This window comes from Vipera ursinii (genome assembly GCF_947247035.1).
Source record: "Vipera ursinii genome assembly, chromosome: 1".
NCBI lineage: Eukaryota > Metazoa > Chordata > Lepidosauria > Squamata > Viperidae > Vipera > Vipera ursinii.
This window is the reverse complement of record NC_139512.1, coordinates 100,782,787-100,801,363: the sequence shown is the minus strand read 5'-3', so window position 1 is coordinate 100,801,363 and position 18,577 is coordinate 100,782,787. Positions and strand designations below refer to the sequence as shown.

Below are 18,577 nucleotides of genomic sequence, written 5' to 3'. Positions count from 1 at the left end.
TCAAAAGCTAAGAGTGAATCTGTGGCCAGCTCATGGCCCCACAGTTTCTGGTCTACTGTGATAATCATGTTGATGGGTGCTTATCTAAAAATATTAGCATAACCAGGCCATTAGGAAAGGCTAATCTTAAGCCAACTTATGAAGACTAAATGTCATACTCTTGGTACTAATTTGGTCACTCCCATTTCAAGACTGAGGTCACTAGAGATGTCCCTCGGGGCCGCAAGTATGGACCTTAAAAGGTTTGTTTGTATAAAGTTGACTGCATTTTTTAATATAAAGTGCTACCTGGGCTCTGTATAAAAGTTGAGTGAGTTGCTGCAATTTCTTTCTTTCGTTTGAAGTAGAAGAATCTCTTGATGGACTAGAATGATCCTTTGCTGAGAACCTTAAGGCTCCTTGCATAATATATTTCTGGAAGACTCTAAGCATGGAAGACCACTCCCAGATATCTGAACACGAGCACCTGTTTTTTTCCTATTTATTATCTGACTTGAGTTATGTTTTTTTATGGTTATGACGCTAAGTTTATACTCTTTGGCCTCTTTTTTCCTTATAAGGCATAGCAAATAGGACAGGTAGTCTTATCAACCAAGAACTGATACAAGAAGGGTGTGCTCGCATGGCACACATTTCCTGGGACTTCCCAAGGGGTTAAAAGCAACTCTGAAAACCAAGGCAGTGAGAATAAAGCGCAAAGATCATTGCCTTTCCTGAGCTGCACAGATTCTGCAGCAGCAAAAATAGCTTTATTTACATGCCAAACAGGAAGTTAGAATTTGATGCTCCAGTATGCATCACTTTACACTTACTTAAACTGAAGCATACTTGTCATTTGGCTAACCATTTTAAAGAGGCTCTTTAAATTGAAAGTTGACATTTTATATCTGTTTTTAACCAGTGAATAAATCCCTAGTCAAGTTCATAATCCTGTGACCACTGTGTTTGCCCTTACTTAATAAGCTGTGCCAAACTTGTTTTTCAAAATGCAGCATTGATGAGGCAGCATTTATCTTTGCAGAATCTGTATTGATTTCCTTCAGCAAGTCTTATTCCTCTATGTGCTTAAGTGATTTTTGATTACTCTATGCTTTCCTGGATCTCTCGCTTTCAAAGTTGGTATCATATTTTGATTGGGCCTGACTTGAAATTTATACATTTTTGCTAAGAGGTCAGTAATTTCACATCTGAGTTCTTTAAGGATTCTCAGAGCCATCACAATCAAATTATTTAATCACTGTGAAGACTCTAAAGATGTCCTAAAATCTGTGAGAAAGTCAAATATCTGCCTTACATCTTTTGCAATAAAGAGATATATAAAATAGGCAGTTTCTCTTGAATCATTATATTTAAGCATCCCTTTCCTTGCCATCCAATGATCCAACTGATTCCATGAATGTATGATACAGTACATTCAGGTTTGGGAGGGGTTTGCAATTCTTATCACCTTTTCCTTTTTCTGTAAGAGTTGTGCTCATCTCTCATTTAGACAGATTCTCTATTTCTGAAACAAAGATTAATTTTTATAGCTTCCTGAATACTCATGCATGGGAAACCATGCTGTCCAGATCTTAGACTTGTTTGGTTCTTTGTTACATTATGAAACAACAGTAATTACATTTGTGATTTATTATGTGATTAATGTATCCCACAGAACAAGGAGGGCTCCAGGTGGCTTTCAGAATTTACACATAAACACAATGTAGATCAGATTGCTAGTCAAAATAATAATCCAAATCAGTTTCAGTATAGTGCTAAAAGTAGTACAGATGGATTACATAACACCTGAAGTGTACTTTTCTAGTCATAAAAAGGTGATTTAGTTTTGTATGACATGATTTATACTTCTGTGATTGTTTATCATCAATAAATTCCAATAAAAGTACCATGATTTGTTCAGGGCTCGTCTAACACATCCTTTCATTCCCTACAGTTGTGCAGAGCACGTAATTTATTTTTCTAATGAATAAGCTATTGTAATCTACTTTTTATCTATTTCAATCATTTAATTCATAAAACCAGACAGCAATTTAGAAATTATTTTTATAGTGATTTTTCTCTGTCAGAATAATATGACTGTCCCTTCATTCATAGTATTCTAAAACAGAGGTCTTCAAACTTGGCCCTTTTATGACTTGTGGACTTCAACTCCCAGAATTCCTCAGCCAGGGTGGCTGAGGAATTCTGGGAACTGAAGTCCACAAGTCATAAAAGGGCCAAGTTTGAAGACCCCTGTTCTAGAACGACAGGACTATTTGGAATACAGGTGATCCTCAGCTCAGAACCAGAATTGCGAACAAAGCTTCCCTTGCTAAGTGAGTGCCCTTGATGTTATAAGCTTTATTGCTGTGGCCATTAAGTGAAATACACAAATATGCATGAAAAGGGGAAAAAATATTGAATCCCGAAAAGTTAAGTAGGCTCCAGCAATTCTGATGAACTTTTCAGGCAATTGCAGAACACTTTAGTTGATTTGGGTGGTGCAAAAGCAACTCTAGATGGGTTAAGCAACATAAAACTGGTGCTCCTCCTTGCCCTTCCCTAGATGCTGGGGTGGCATATTCCATTGGTCCACCTGCCTCTGTGATATTCAGCATTTTCCCTGTCCTCACTCATATCTTTCCAGAATAAATGGTGTTTTGTGTTGTGCCCAGAAGAAAACGCCAGGTATGTTGTGCACAGTAGGCTGTAAACAGTTTGGTATGTGCACATCCCTAGTCTGAACCAGGAATAGAATTATGTGTTCACAAAAAGCCAGCTAATAGAGGTTTCCTTTCTCTATGCTGTAATGAATAAAAGAAAATATTAAAAAGTTGGAAGAAGGAGAAGATGAAAAGGATAGACACATCTTGGTAACGAGAATATGTTTTTAAGCAGAGCAGGGCTTTAGCAACCGTTTTAAAAGTCAAACATTCAAGACCAACATGTAAAGAACAATATTTACATTTTGATCTTTGTAAAGGTCAGGTATTCCATTACAGAGTTCCTTAATGAAAAGAGCACAGGAAACAAAATTAAGAATGAAAGCAGCCCTTTGTTTTAGCAGCTAGGCCATCTGCTGTTCTTCCTTGGGCTGGTGTTGCTACAAAGAACATAGCTTGGGTGTTTGTTGCTTGACAACTAAAGGGAAATGGTTGGATAAACACGGACTTGCAAACAAGATATAAAAGAAAATATTTGCTGAACAAGACTGAAAGAGCATATAGACTAAACAAAGGCATCACAAAAATAGCAGCTTAAATAATAATAAAGGCAGTTATCCCTTGTAGTAGAAAATATGGGATGACAAGAAGAAAATAGCATTCCTAGTTTTTTTTGTAAAGTCAAATCACTGTTTCAATCTCTTATTTTTGCTGGCAGTAAAAAGAGTGCAACAAAATAATTTCCTTCATCAGAATTCCTCTTTCCAATGTTTAGGGAAATAGCTCTGAGCAATCAGGTTAAATGGCTTGTGGGAAAAGATAAGGAAGAATATTGTTAAAGATATGGGAATTCCAGAAGCTGATATGGAATAGGAATATGCAGAATCCACCCAACCTGATCTAGTGTGCTTTGGAGATAAGGCAATCTTACTTTATGTCTGCATCCCAAAGTGAGATGCAGGAAAACAAAACTCCTTCCACAATTCAATACAAAAATAACAGGTGGCACATTGGTTTTTTCCCCAGAAGCTGAAGTCACACAGTTTCTAATATCTAAAGTACTTGCCTGGCATATTGCTGTTTTGAAAGCCAGCAGAAATTAATAAAAACAAACAGAACTATTTCTCACTTAATATTGGTAATTAGGATCAGAAATTCCATCATTAAGTATATTGGCATAAAGCATGATATCACATGACCATACCACATTGTTTTAGCAATCCTCAGTTACCACTGTTAAGCAAAGCACCATGGATTTGTTAAGTGAGGACTTCACCCAGTGGTGGGATTCAGCCGGTTTGCAGCACTTTGGCAGAACCAGTAGCTACGTTTTTGTTGCCCAGGCCCAGAATGGACATTCGGAAGTGGCATCCATACAGAGAATCAGTTGTTCACATATTTGAATCCCTGCACTGACTTCACCTGATTGCAAGTTTCAACCTGCAGGCTTCCCCATTGACTTTGTTTGTGAGAAGTCAGCAGAGAAGGTCACAAATCATAATTATGTGACCAGGAGATGCTGCAACCATCAGAAATCTGGGCTGCTCATCAGTTCCTAGACTGCAATCACATGACCACAGGGTGTTGCAACATCCAGAACTTCAAGGATTGGTCATAAGTACCATCATTCAGTACCACTGCAACTTCAAGTGCTGAACAAGTAGTCATTAAATGAGGACCACATGTATGTACAGGCAGTGATGGGATTCAAATATGTGAACAACCGGTTCTCTGTGTGGATGCTGCTTCCGGAGGTCCATTCTTGGCCTGGGCAACCAAAAAATTAGCTACCGGTTTTGCCAAACTGGTGCGAACTGGCTGAATCCCACCACTGTATACAGGTAGTCCTCGCTTAACAATTGTCCTGCCCATTTGAACTTATTGGAAGTTCAATGAAAAAAGTAACTTTATGAGGGTCCCCCCACTAGCAATAATTGCAATGTCTCCGCAGTTACATGACCAAGATGTCTTTGCAGGCATTTATAACCATGACAATGTCCTGTGGTCACATGATCATCATTTGCACCTTTCACAGCTAAGTTCCAACAAGCAAAGTCAATGGACAGTTGCCAGTACCAACTAGGCAAAAAAAATCAATCCACTGCAACATGAAGGACATTAAGATTATGAACTCTAATCTACTATGTGATCCAATGCAATTGATAGATGTTTTCTGAGGTCTCAGGCTTTGAGAGAATTTTGGTCCAAAGCCACACAGCCTGCTTCTGTGCCAAAGTGAAGGTTTTCTGCTCCTAGAGGGAAATAACTATTAACTACTGTACATATATATATGTGTATGTCTTTGAAGAAGAGATGGAAGAATGCATTTTTGCATTTATATTTTAAAGAATGAGAAAGGAGGTTAGATTCAAGGAATGGAAAACAGTAAAAAGTGCAAGGAAAAAATTTCAGGGGGAGGTTATGCCAGCCTGCTCTGCCCAGACTGATTACCTTACAACACTTTTTCCCCCAACCTTAGCAACTTTAAGATGTGTGGATTTCAACTCTCAGAATTGCTGGGAAATTCTGGGACTTGAAGTCCACACATCTTAAAACTGCAGATTGAGAAATACACACAAACACACAAAGGAGTAGCTCAAGGGCTCAGTACAAATATGTTTGGAGAGAGAAAAGAATTAGACCTACTAGAAGTCTGTGCTTAAGCATTAGCAGTTCTGCAACAACAGATGAAAGGGAACTCGCCAAAAAGATAGTGCAAAACAATGGGATAAACTTCACCAGAAGTCAATCCGAGACAAAAACGGTAAGTGTTTGTTAAATCATGTAACAAGCCCAAGTGTGAGAAATCATCAACTTTTTCGTAACTTGAACTACGAAGGATTTTAGTGGGTTTTTTTTTACACCTTGTAACGTAAAATGCAAACTAATCCATCCTCAGCGCGGCCTACTCATGGAGAAGTCGCGTTACCTCTTTCATCTTTCCCTACACGGCGAAATGACTACCCTTACGTACTACACCGGAGATACTACAACCTATATACCACACTATAAACCAGGGCTCTTCAAAGTTGGCCCTTTTATGACCTGTGGACTTCAACTCCCAGAATTCCTCAGCCAGGCATTGCTGGCTGAGGAATTCTGGGAGTTGAAGTCCACAGGTCATAAAAGGGCCAACTTTGAAGACCCCCTGCTATAAACCGGGGATCCACTCTCCCCGTTAGAATCTTCCGCAGCTCCCACCTCGCCTCGTTTCCTCAAGAACCCCACGCGCATGTGCAATCAAGTTCGGCCACGCCCAACTGCGATTGCTGAAGGGGGTGGCGGCTTAAGCGCGTTTGGGATCGGGAAGCTCGGCAATCGGCTGCTCCGCCTTGGCGGAAAAGGAAGGAAGTGTCCCGGTCCAAACCTATCGCTTGCCGAGGTCGCCGTCGCTTTCTATCGTCTTTTCTGGTCAAGCGCCGGCGCTGCTGTCCGAACGCTGCCGACATGGTGAGAGGCGAAGCACCGGGGTGGGCGGCGGGGCGCGGGGAAGTTTGGGCGAGCGCGGAGGCAGGGGAGGGAGAGGCCGCGCTTTCGTTCCCCTGGGGCGATGGATGTGACTCAGCACTTGCCGGCGGTGGCGACTTTGCGGCCCAGATTGCCTGGTTTTTATTGCCATTTCCCCCACCACCACCCATTTTGCAAACCTTCTACTCACTAGGAGTGGTCTGCATGGGTCCCGTGCTTGGAGTTTCCTGCTCCGTGTGGTTCAGTCCTTTGGGGCCCCCTCCTACTACTCCCATTTTTTTGCATTCTCATCGGCCCTTCTCGTGGGCAGCCCAGCAGACTTTTCTACTGAAACTAGCATTCGTTTCCTTTTTTTTTTTGCCTTGTTCAGGGGTAGGCAACCTTGGCTCTTTTGCAGGGGTCTTCAAACTTGGCCCTTTTATGACTTGTGGACTTCAACTCCCAGAATTCCTCAGCCAGCGTGCCTGGCTGAGGAATTCTGGGAGTTGAAGTCCACAAGTCATAAAAGGGCCAAGTTTGAAGACCCCTGCTCTTTTGTGACCTGTGGACTTCAACTACCAGAATTCCTCAGCCAGGCATTCCTGGCTGAGGAATTCTGGGAGTTGAAGTCCACGAGTCATAAAAGAGCCAAGACCCCTGGTCTTGTTTAATGTACCGGTATCCTTAATAAATTGAGACGCTTGAGTCACTGGGAAAGACTTTCTAAATAGCTGTGCTTTCGCACTATATTCAAACCAATGCAAACTAGGGTATCCTTTATTCTTGTATACGTTTCTTTAAAGTCAGGAGCCCGCTGAAGGAAGGGACTCCCCATTTTCTCCCTTATACCTCTATCGTTGTACCTCCTAACAACGATCGCCCCACTTCGTACATGTGAATACACATGCATGAATCAGCATTTCTTCTTTTCCAGCCTGTTGCTGGATTTGGCTGCAGAGAGGAGCGAAGGGAGATGACCGGATCTATAGTTTTACACGTCTAATAGTTATGCATCCTATGCCTTGTAGACTCCTTGTGGGGTCACAAAATAAAATCGGAGAACAGAAAGCCAATCTAGCACAGCAGATAAACGTGTGTCAACGAATATAAGAGCAGTATAGTTTACACGTTGTAGATAATATGCTACAGAGATGTATCTTAATAAAGTCTGTTGCATTAAAAACAATTGCTGAGTGGATTTTTTCTCAATTTCAAAAGGGGATATAACTTAAAAGTATATTTTAATTTCTCACCTTGCAGTCCTACAAATAATCAGAAGTAAATTTCATTTGCCTAAACCTGAATAGGAATGGGATATTGATGTAGTAGTTAAAAAAACATTTTTCTTTTCTTTCTGTCTGATCCCTGTTTCATCAGTCAATAGATGTGCAATACTGTTCTTACTGAAACTGAAAGCAAAACTGTTTTTACCTAGTTAGATTATAGCAGTTTTAGTTTATAGATCTCCACATGAAAATTGGAAATATGGGCTTATTTCTAATCATATTTTTTGAAATGAATTGCTGGATATTAATTTAGCAAACATTTCCATGTTTGCCTTGATACAGTGACTTGTGTTAGATGTCCACATTGTAAATGTTCACTTACTATTTCCTTCTTGATGCTTTTTTCAACCCAACTTTTATTTTCCTTTGTCAAGCTTTGTCCCCTGAATTTCTTAATAAAGTTTAATAAGTATGAGTGGTATACTTGCATGTATTGAACAAACCAAAAATACTGTTTCGTAAGGATGTGCAATTTCCCCAAATTGGGAAGGTTGTTTGAATTTGACTTAACATACGCGCTATATTAATAATATTGTAAAGAAGCTGTGCTTTTTTGTGATATTGCAAGGTGCTGCCAATAGGTATGAAAATTTTCACACTGAATCTGAAGAATCTTTTGTTTTGAACCTGCATACTGCACACCTCTACAATTTTGTTCAACCCAACCTTGAAAATTAGTTATTAAATGTCACACCAAAGTTCTATTTCCATAAACTTTTTTCAGTTACAGAAATGATCATCCATAGTACAGATGAGATTTTGTTTTAATTTTTTCTTATTTTAATGGCAGTCATATTAATCAATTTCTTTTGTTCACTTTAGTTCCGCAACCAATATGATAATGATGTCACTGTATGGAGTCCCCAGGTATTATTTTTCTCTTTCTATTCTTTTTTGTATGTTTCCTTTTCTCAGCAGTTGAATAATAAAAGTATTTAAATCCTTTGATTTATTTAATTTTCAAAGTAAGATTTAAAACTTACTTTGAAAGCAAAAGTAATAGGAGATTTGCATATGTGAAATGTGTTCATTATAGTAACAACCTGCATGAGCGATTTATACATAAATACCTTTCTCAACTGGATTTTCTGTGCTAATAGCTATGGGAAATGCAGCTTAGCCTACTTATTGTTACTTGTGTGATGCTAGGCCCAGGAGTATGAGACCACTGAGTTAGTGAATAATAAGATAATCATTATAGTCTGCTGTTTCCTAATTTCAGGGTCAATAAGGGATATCTGCATAGATTAGAATTTGACAACTAGAATAGTTGTGGCCTTAGAGGGAATCTAAGTGTAAGAATGCTATACTCACATTCTTTTATATAAAGTTATAACTAAAATTATGTCAGATTGAGCTAGGTTTATGAAAACCATGGTTTGTTGATTAAACCAGTGACTCCCAACCTTTTTGATGCCAGGGGCCGGTTTTGGGGAAAACAATTTTTCCAGACCAGCAGTGAGGAGTATGTTTCGCATGCTATCTGTATCCTGCACATGCTCAGATGACGCTTTGCTTGTTTGCATGGCCTGGTTCCTAAAAGGCCATGTCTGGTACCGGTCTGCGGACCAGGGGTTGGGGACCCCTGAATTAAACCATACTTGGCAAAATGCACATAACATTCAAATCCAAACAAACCACATTATGACTAAGCATAATGTAGAAACCAAAACATTAATTCTATTCCCTGTTCCCTGCTTTCATCTGAATACGTTCTGGAAAACTCAAAGGCTCTATCTATACTGTGGCATTTTTTATTGGTCTGATAAAGATATTTCCCGTACTATGGAATTTAGTGGGCATGCTGTGCACAGGGATTGTTACTAATTTGTGCTCAAATGTCCTGATTTAATGCAATTGCGATAAACATAATGTTTAGTTTTAAAACTATCATGGAACATTTTTATTCACTAAAGATGTTAAATAACGTTTGAAGGAAGCAATCATTGCAACTGAAGAAGCAAGAATAACAAAGTGTTAATTAGTTGTAACTCATTGGGTAGTTTGGAGCCAGCATCTCTCTCTCTGCCCAGCCTGCCTCAGGAAATTATTATGGATGAAAGTAGGACAATGAAGCCACACACACAAGCATATATACATATATACTGTGAGTTCCTGAATAAAAGGCATTCATTATTCCCTTTCTTATTATTCCAGGAGGCTCATCAAATTTGCACCATCAACATGTTCATAAGGTTACCTTTTGTTTTTTAGGGTCGGATTCATCAAATAGAATATGCAATGGAGGCTGTCAAACAAGGATCTGCAACTGTGGGGCTAAAATCAAAAACCCATGCTGTTTTAGTTGCCTTAAAGGTAAACTCAAGAGGAAAGCAAGTTTGTTTTTTTAAAGCATATGTGATACATAAAACATAATATTCACGATCTTGAAGTAGTTTTTTGAAATCTAGAAAACGTACCTGTTGGCCAAGAAAAAAATTGTTGTAATCACTTTTGGTTTGTAGGGGCAAGAGCTGAGAAAGTCTGTTCTAAATACAGTATTCAGCTTGAAAATACAATAATAATTTAATTATTGTACTTGAAAATACAATAATAATTTAATTATTGTACTTGTTTACCTAGTTCCAGGTGGGGAGATAAGTGAGACATAAATTATTATAAAGTTTGGAAACATGAAATGCTACACACAAGAACATTTTTAGAATAAAATAGGAAAGAGCCAAGCAATTTTGTGGGGCCAGTGAGAGATCATGTGGCAAAAACATTAGGTATGTTATTTGATTGTAAATGCAGTCAGAGAGCATTGCAAATTTTTATTACGGTAAGGCTATATGTGCTATAAATAATAGATAATGGTTCCATTTCCAGCAGTAAAGACCACATAGTTTTTCTTGGAGAAAAAAAACCAATGGTGGAATATTACTGCAGGGACTATTTTTGGGTTTTCAATAGGTGCATCCTTACTAGGCCTGGCATGTAGGACAGGAGGTTAGGCATGGAGTTACAAGTGTTAGCTTACTGAGCAAAGACAGACGCAACACTTTTGATTCTTGCACTATTAGGAATGTACTAAATTTATTGATTAGGGAACAGAAAATTTAAGTTTTCTAGAATGCTCCATTGCATTCTAGACCAGGGGTATCAAACTGTCGGCCTGCGGGCCGGTTTCATCATACTGAAGCCGCACCCACCCCATTGCCGGCAATGCAAAAAGTCACGTCACGTGGTGAGTTTAACACCTGTGTTTTAAGGTAAAGGTTCCCCCGCACATGCATGCTAGTCGTTTCCAACTCTAGGAGCCGGTGCTCATCTCCATTTCAAAGCCGAAGAGCCAGCGCTTGTCCTAGGATGTCTCCGTGGTCATGTGGCCGGCATGACTAGACGCCAAAGGCGCATGGAATGCTGTTACCTTCCCACCGTAGTGGTCCCTATTTTTCTACTTGCATTTTTACATGCTTTCGAACTGCTAGGTTGGCAGAAGCTGGGACGAGTAACAGGTGCTCGCTCTGCTACGTGGCACTCAGGATTCAACCCGCCAAACTGCCGACCTTCTGATTGACAAGCTCAGCGTCCTAACCCACTGAGCCACCGCATCCCTTACTTGTGTTTTAGACCATGCCAAATTTCCTTCAAAATTACACTATACAGAGATGGTTTGCAGGTTTTTGGAAGTAAATGAGAAGCCATTTAAGTCATCATAAAATAATTGCATTAAGCTTCTTATGTTTACATAAGGAATAACAAGAGTTCAATAATCTTTACTGTTTAAAATACTATTATTAATTCAGTGAAATGACTGGGCTTTAGATCCAGTGAATAAACTTCCCACTGTATTAATGTCGTTTTGTGTGTTTATATACAAAGTGTGTTTATATACAAAGTGTTAATTTCTGCAATGATTTGCAAATTATGTAAGTGGTGTCATTTGCTTTTGTCACTACAGATTTTATACTCTCTAGTTTAACAGTGAGTAATAATGCATACTTTCTCTCCCCCCCCTCCCCCAAATTTGTCATATTATCAGTGTATGGTTCACAACTGTTACTTTGGATATCTGTCTTTGTTTAGAGGGCACAGTCTGAACTGGCAGCTCATCAGAAAAAAATCTTGTATGTTGACAACCATATTGGTATTTCCATTGCTGGACTTACTGCTGATGCAAGACTCTTATGGTAAATTTGGAATTTGATTTATTTGATCGATTGAATGAGGACTTGTTTTTTACACGGAGCGGGTTTGTATCTGATTCAAGCCCTTAGTTCCTGAGATTTTATCCATGTTTCTCCATTCTTTACCTTGTCTAGTGCAGTTGCTGCATACCATAACCAGGTCTCCCAATAAACCTTAGCTGAATTTAACTATACGTATGAAAATTGTTCTTAGTCATTTGTGAGGACTGTGTATAAGAATAGCAGTGGGAAGGATTAATTCCACTGCTCCATCCTCGCAGTTACTGAAAATACTGGGAGTAGACCCGATTGAAATTGCTGCTGTAGGAGCAGAACGAAACACATGGAACATACTTGCTAAGGAGCGTCCAATAATTTCATGCCAAAATGAGTTTATTCCCCTCGCCTGTCCTAACTCTTTTATAATCAAATAGTAATGTAATATCCATGCAAGCAAGATTTCTATTGAATAAATCTAAGAAGTGCTGAAGTTACAGATGGAATAAATTCTGTTTTACTCCTGCAGCAATTTCATGCGTCAGGAGTGTTTGGATTCCAGGTTTGTATTTGACAGGCCTCTTCCAGTATCTCGATTAGTGTCTCTGATTGGAAGCAGTATCCTTTTTTCTATGTGATCATTACTGAGCACAGTTGCCAATATATTTATTGTTGGACAATCATCTTACTGCAAAGGATTCAGCTAGTTTTATTGTGTAATAGTAATGGCACTTAGACTTATATACCGCTTCACAGTGCTTTACAGGCCTCTCTAAGCGGTTTACAAATGTCAGCATATGGCCCCCAACAATCTGGGCCCTCATTTTACCAATCTTGGAAGGATGGAAGGCTGAGTCAACCTTGAGCGGATCAGGATCAAACCCCTGGCTATTACTATTACTTTTAAGGAGAGTGAGGCAATACAGGGAATTATGGACTGTTCACTGATGCTAAAAATCTATTAATTGATTGAAAATCACAGCCATGTAATAGAAAAATAAAAGTTGAATGGTAAAATGAGAATTTTCTGGATTTCAGATCAAATTCATCTATTCAGGCAAATTTAACTTGAACATTACATAATTTGCATGAATCAAATTTCATCACTTTTAATAATTTAATGTTGCCTCTTATTCATTTCAAAGATTTCCATAATAGTGAATACAACAGATGTTGAACATTCCTGTTGAGTATTTTGGATTTTGTTTAATCAGAATCCCATGATTTATTTTTTGATGCTTATTGGACATGACACTGGGGGTGAGGTTAACTTAATGTTCTGGTGATTATTTTAAATTCTATGAATAAAACCCAATGGCAGTCTTTTTCTTATGGAACTTCAGCTTTCTGAGAAGAGGGGAACACTGCTTGAATGATCACTTTTGCTGTTATTTTCCGTTTGTGTCCTATATCTTAAAACCTGACTGGGGGATGGAGGTGGGGGTTATGATTTACATCTTGAAGAGTGTTTATGAAAGTTTTAATAAAAATAGTATGAATGCGTAAATCAGCTTTTTGAGATGTATTCCTCAGCTTGTTTAAGAAACACAGATACCAACGCAGCGTTATGGCAGAAGACCATATGGTGTGGGACTTCTTATTGCAGGCTACGATGTAAGTGCATCAACTGTGGGAGACGTGGTGTTGTTGTTGTTTTTCTGGAGAATTTCCCTTCCTAGAGTAAACATAGTAGAATTGCAGCAAAAAGAGTTTATGCTGCGTCATAAAACAATTTGTAAGTAATTATAAACATTGAATAAGAAACTTGGATTTGGAACTTCTTGCAAGATACATTTCAGTTCTAGTATATTATTCAGATGTTTAGGAATTAGGTTCTCATCAACTCAAGCCTGTATAGACAATTCTATGTAATATTTCAGACTGCTTTTGAACATCAAGCTCTGTAGAACTTTGTTGTTTTTTTCAAGGAGACTGTTGTTTCAGACGTGAAGGGAGCTGTTTTAAAAATGCTTGAACTAATTTTGCATTTGAAGTGGGAAGTTTTGGAAAGGTTGCACTTAAAAGAGTTCAGAATGAAATGTGTTGAATGCCTCTAATAGCCAGGGATTGTAAATTACACTGTAAAACAGCTCGGAAAGCATTTTTTTTAAAATTTGGATGGTGAGATTGAAACACAGTATGTAAGCTGTCTGATAGATTCCTCCTTTTTTTTTATTAAAAAATGTCCTTTTAATTTGTCAGGATATGGGTCCCCATATCTTCCAGACTTGCCCTTCTGCAAATTATTTTGATTGCAAAGCAATGTCCATTGGTGCACGATCCCAATCAGCTCGAACTTATTTGGAACGACATATGACTGAGTTTTCTGACTGTAAGTACAGCATGTTTTCTTTCTTTTTATCTATCTATCTATATCTATCTATCTATCTATCTATCTATCTATCTATCTATCTATCTATCTATCTATCTATCTCTATCTAGTTCATTGCTGAACAGTTACTTGGCTATCAGAAATATGATGAAAGTGTGTTTAACCCATTCAGTCCAGAAGATATAGCTTTCCTGAACTAGTCATAAATGTAGTTATTTTGCAGGTAACCTGAATGAATTAGTGAAGCATGGACTGCGTGCTCTGAGAGAGACACTTCCCGCTGAACAAGATCTAACTATTAAGGCAAGGCTGAGATCTTTTTTTCTTGTAATTCTATCTGTCTGAAATACGGCTAATAGTAGTTATAAACATTGTGGAAAAGTGACACGTATTTTTGTAAAGCAGAACACAAATTTATAATTAAGCATTCACATATAAGAGTATGGAGAGATGCGCTTTGAACATTAATCTGAGAAATTAACTCCTGGCTCTAGGACATATAGCTTGATACTTTATAGAATCTCTGTCCCTGATAATACATTTTTGTAATCATACAATTTTTAAATACATGCTTTAAGCATTGTTTTTATATGAGTCTATAGGGCCTTTGATATCCTTTTTTGGTAGGGAAATAATGTATATTTTCAAGTGTGTATATAAAGTAATTCTGATGCATGGAACATCTCAATGTATTGAAATAGTAATATGATTCAGTCCAATTATGGGTTCAGCAAGTTCAGTAAAATGCATTCTTATTACCCTTTTGAATTGCAACATAATATATATTTTGTATTACTTTCTTGGGAAAGATAATGAATTTCTCCCCCCCTCTCCTTTTTTTTAAAATAATTGTCATTTAACAGAATGTTTCTGTTGGGATTGTTGGTAAAGAAATGGAGTTTACAATTTATGATGATGATGATGTAGCACCATTCCTGGAAGGTCTGGAAGAAAGACCACAGAGAAAGGTATGCAAATCACAGTTTGTAAGTGTTTCATTAAGCTGTTTTTTTCTTTGCTATATATGCTTATCTCAGTATTTTTTTTCAATCTTGTAACTCAGTAGCTGGATCACATTATGAGACTTTCCGTTCTGAGGACTTTTTCTAGATCAGGGGTCCCTGACCTATGGTCGCGGCCCACTACCAGGCTGCAGCCTATTAGCCACTGGGCCACAAGTGGCTGTCCAGTACATGTGTGTGCGTGCGCACGCACAGCCGCACTCGTGCATTTGCAGCCCTGTTCATGCAAGCATCGCCATGAATGTCACGGCATTTGCTGCCCCACTTGTACAAGCATTGCAGGCATTTGCAGCCCCACGTGAATGCTCACGTCACCATGAGTGTCTCAGGCGCTTGTGGCCCCACTCGCATGAGTGCTCGCAGCCCCACTAGCACAAGGGTCGTGGGTGCTCGTGTGCCCACTCATACTGTTGCAGGTGCTTGTGGGCCCACTCACATCAGTGCTCAGGGCCTCAAGCATCATGGGTGCTCTTGGCCTCACTCGTGCGAGCAACGGGCAAATGCACATGCGTGCACACCTGCCCCTCCCACAAAACCATCCCCTCCACAGCTGCCAACCGGAAAAGTTTGCAGAACTCTGTTCTAAATCTCCTGTCCTCCAATATTAGATGACTGGTGACCTAAGAGAACGCCTTTGGAGTGTGATATTCTGCCTCCTGCTCTCCTCATAATAATTGTAGTATTTACTCACTTGACACTAAAAAAAAACCCTTTATTTAAGTCTTTTTAACCTGACTATTAAGCTTTTGATTTTAATTTTTGCAAAAAAGTGTATTTCTCTCTTGCTGTTTCAAGGATTCTTCCCAGTATCATGCAAACACATTTCCCACTTTTTCTTTCTCTTTATTCCCAAAGCAGACTTTTAGAAAAAAGGGGGAGATTTGATTTCATTCCATATATATGCACTCCACTGGCATATTAAGAAAATTGGACATTTTGCTTAACAGACCAAATGATTATTTTATACATATTTATGCCCTACATATAAGCATTTCAAATGTATATATGTCTTACAAATAATAACTCTGAACGTATGAGCCAGTTAATGTGTAGAAAACGTGAATATTCAGTTTTTCTGGGGATTGGTCTTATGAAATATATGAAAGGAACAAAACATTTTAAAATACTGTATATCAAACCAAATTTTGCCACTGTTGAATTTTTAAAGTAGAAAAATTGAATTATTGGAAATCTCTCAGCCTATTTGTTACACTGAATATTGAGGCACTGTGTATTTGTAGAATATTTTCTTAGGGTTTTTTTTTTACAGTGATGGTTATCTTTATTTCTTTTACTCTTTTAAGCATGCTCAGCCTGCTGAAGATACAGCAGAAAAGCCTGAGGAACCAATGGAGCACTAAATGCACTGCATAATATATGCGTTACTTCAGAGGAAATAGTGCGAGGAGCATTATTTATATTGTGGTAACAACTTTAAAATTCAAGGCGTAATGTAGTGATAAAACACCAGTGTTTAAAATGAATTACAAAAAACACCTTATGTTGACAGAAAAAAATAACTGACTTCTATTAAGAAATGATGTCATTTTCTAGAAAAGACTGAAATACTGTTTTATATGAAAAAGCATGTTGCTTTTATGTTGTAAAAACATCTCTGAAATAAATTTTTCTTTTATGAAAAATTGTGACTTTTCTGTACACCTTAAATAAAATCTATACAATATTATTGGATCCCATGCTTTTGGGATCCTGTACCTATATCAGTATTTTAAAATATCATTATGAATCTCATACCAAGTTAAATCAGAACGTGTAGTCTATTTGTAACTCAAAGCAGTTGAAAGTATAAAATGGGATCCAATTAATTTAAAGAAATTCACAGAGAAAGATTTCTGCCAGGGATGTGCAGAATTGATTGGGAGACGAACTCTTGCAATATTCTGAATTTCAAGAATTATTTCCGGCAAAGAATAAAAAAGGGAAATAAAAAAATGTGGCTCATCTTAGAGCCACTAAGTTATAAATGACTTAGATGAGGGAATAGAAGGGGATCTCATCAAATTTTCAGATGACACTAAGCTGGCTGGAATAGCCAGCATCTCAGAAGACAAGCTCAGAATCCAAAAAGATCTTGACAGACTTGAACAATGGGCCCTATCCAACAAAAAGATATTTAATGTGGAGAAAATCAAGGTTTTACACCTGGACAGGAAAAACCAAAGGTACAAGTACAGATTAGGCGAAACCTGGCTCAAAAATAGTAACTGTGAGAGGGACCTCGTAGTCTTAGTGGACAATCACTTAAACATGAGTCAGCAATGTGTGGCAGCAGCCAAAAAAAACCCCAATACAATCCTTGGTTGTATAAATAGAGGCACAGAATCAAAATCATGTAAAGTATTTGTACTGCTTTATAAAGCCTTATTACATCTGTAATACTGCATTCAGTTTTGGTCACCATATTAGAAAAAGATGTTGAGACTTTGGAAAAAGTGCAAAGAAAAGCAACTAAGATGATTAAAGGCCTGGAGACTAAAACATACGAAGAACGGTTGCAAGAATTGGGTATGACTAGTCTAGAGAAAAGGACTAGACAATGAATGGAAACTAATCAAGGAGAGAAGCAACCTGGAATTGAGGAGAAACTTCCTAACGTGACAATTAACCAGTGGAACAGCTTGCCTTCAGAGGTTGTGAGTGCTCCATCACTGGAGGTTTTTAAGAAGAGACTGGACAGCCACTTGTCTGAAATGGTATAGGTTCTCCTGCTTGAGCAGGGGGCTGGACTAGATGACCTCCAAGGTCTCTTCCAGCTCTATTCTGATTCTGATATCGGAGTGTTGGAGAGCTTTCAAGCATGAGGTGTGGAGGTAGAGCAATCTCAAAACTTGCTGTAAAAAAGTGGATTAAAGTTTGTAAATTCTGTGGATTTGGAAATTTAGCTTTTTTTAACACTTTCTGTGATACCTGATGGAACCCTTGGCTGCTGTGAAACAAAGAACAAAGTAGAGTTCAGTTTAGGACTTCAGACAATTTATACCATAACCTTTCAAATGAATTCACACCTGAGCCTTTGAACCATTCAATTCCTGACAACTGCCTGCAGTTTTCGTGGTGTTTTCAAAAGTGATTTAGTCTTGCCTGCTGTTGTGATTCAGGGCCAGCCTGTGGGTCCGGCAGCCGGCTCGGATGTCTCGGATGACTCAGACGAGGGGGAGGAGGAGGGTGTTGAAGACGAACTTGCTGATGATGGCTTGGAGGCTTCGCAGAGCCCCCAGCCAGGGCCCTCTTCTCAGCTGCGCGAGCCCGACAGTGCGGATGATGATGACCCACAGCTGGCCCTGTTCAAGGACGCCCGACGCAGGAGGCAGTCAAGCAGGAACAAGCAGAGAAAGGCTGTGGGACTCCTCGGAAGGAGGCACAGGGAGGCCACGCCCTGAACTCTAATAAAGGGAGTGTTTGGGGAAGGGCTGGTTGCTGAAAGCAACCGCTCCGTTTGAGGATCAAAGTTCCGGTGTTTTGTTTCTTGTTCTGTTGTTTGTGTAATAAATCTTGGCAGACGCCTTCCAGCCTCAGACGCTCTCCAGCCTCTGCCGTTTGTACAGGGGTTGCCTTTCTGCAAGGCCGGTAGCAGGCTGGTACAGAACACCTGCTTCCTAGGGTTAAAAGGGAGTGATTATTTTTTTTTAGGTAAAGGTAAAGGTTCCCCCGCACATGCGTGCTAGTCGTTTCCTACTCTAGGGGCCGGTGCTCATCTCCG

At 38.9% G+C, this 18,577-nt stretch overlaps 1 protein-coding gene across 1 annotated transcript; it reads left to right on the top strand.

The window, feature by feature from the left end:
- Window positions 1–5,928: 5,928 nt before the first annotated feature.
- Window positions 5,929–16,493, top strand: PSMA1 (proteasome 20S subunit alpha 1). The gene is made up of 10 exons (XM_083349453.1): window positions 5,929–6,092; window positions 8,198–8,242; window positions 9,590–9,691; window positions 11,405–11,508; window positions 12,032–12,120; window positions 13,046–13,116; window positions 13,705–13,834; window positions 14,058–14,137; window positions 14,698–14,802; window positions 16,161–16,493. Exons 1-10 carry the CDS (start codon window positions 6,090–6,092, stop codon window positions 16,215–16,217), a joined length of 786 nt encoding a protein of 261 aa, XP_083205579.1. The 5' UTR covers window positions 5,929–6,089; the 3' UTR covers window positions 16,218–16,493.
- Window positions 16,494–18,577: the final 2,084 nt, after the last annotated feature.

Coding starts and splice junctions, on each gene's coding strand:
- PSMA1 (XM_083349453.1), top strand. Junction 8,243..9,589: donor TCACTGTATGGAGTCCCCAG/GTATTATTTTTC, acceptor TTTGTTTTTTAG/GGTCGGATTCATCAAATAGA. Junction 11,509..12,031: donor GCTGATGCAAGACTCTTATG/GTAAATTTGGAA, acceptor TTACTCCTGCAG/CAATTTCATGCGTCAGGAGT.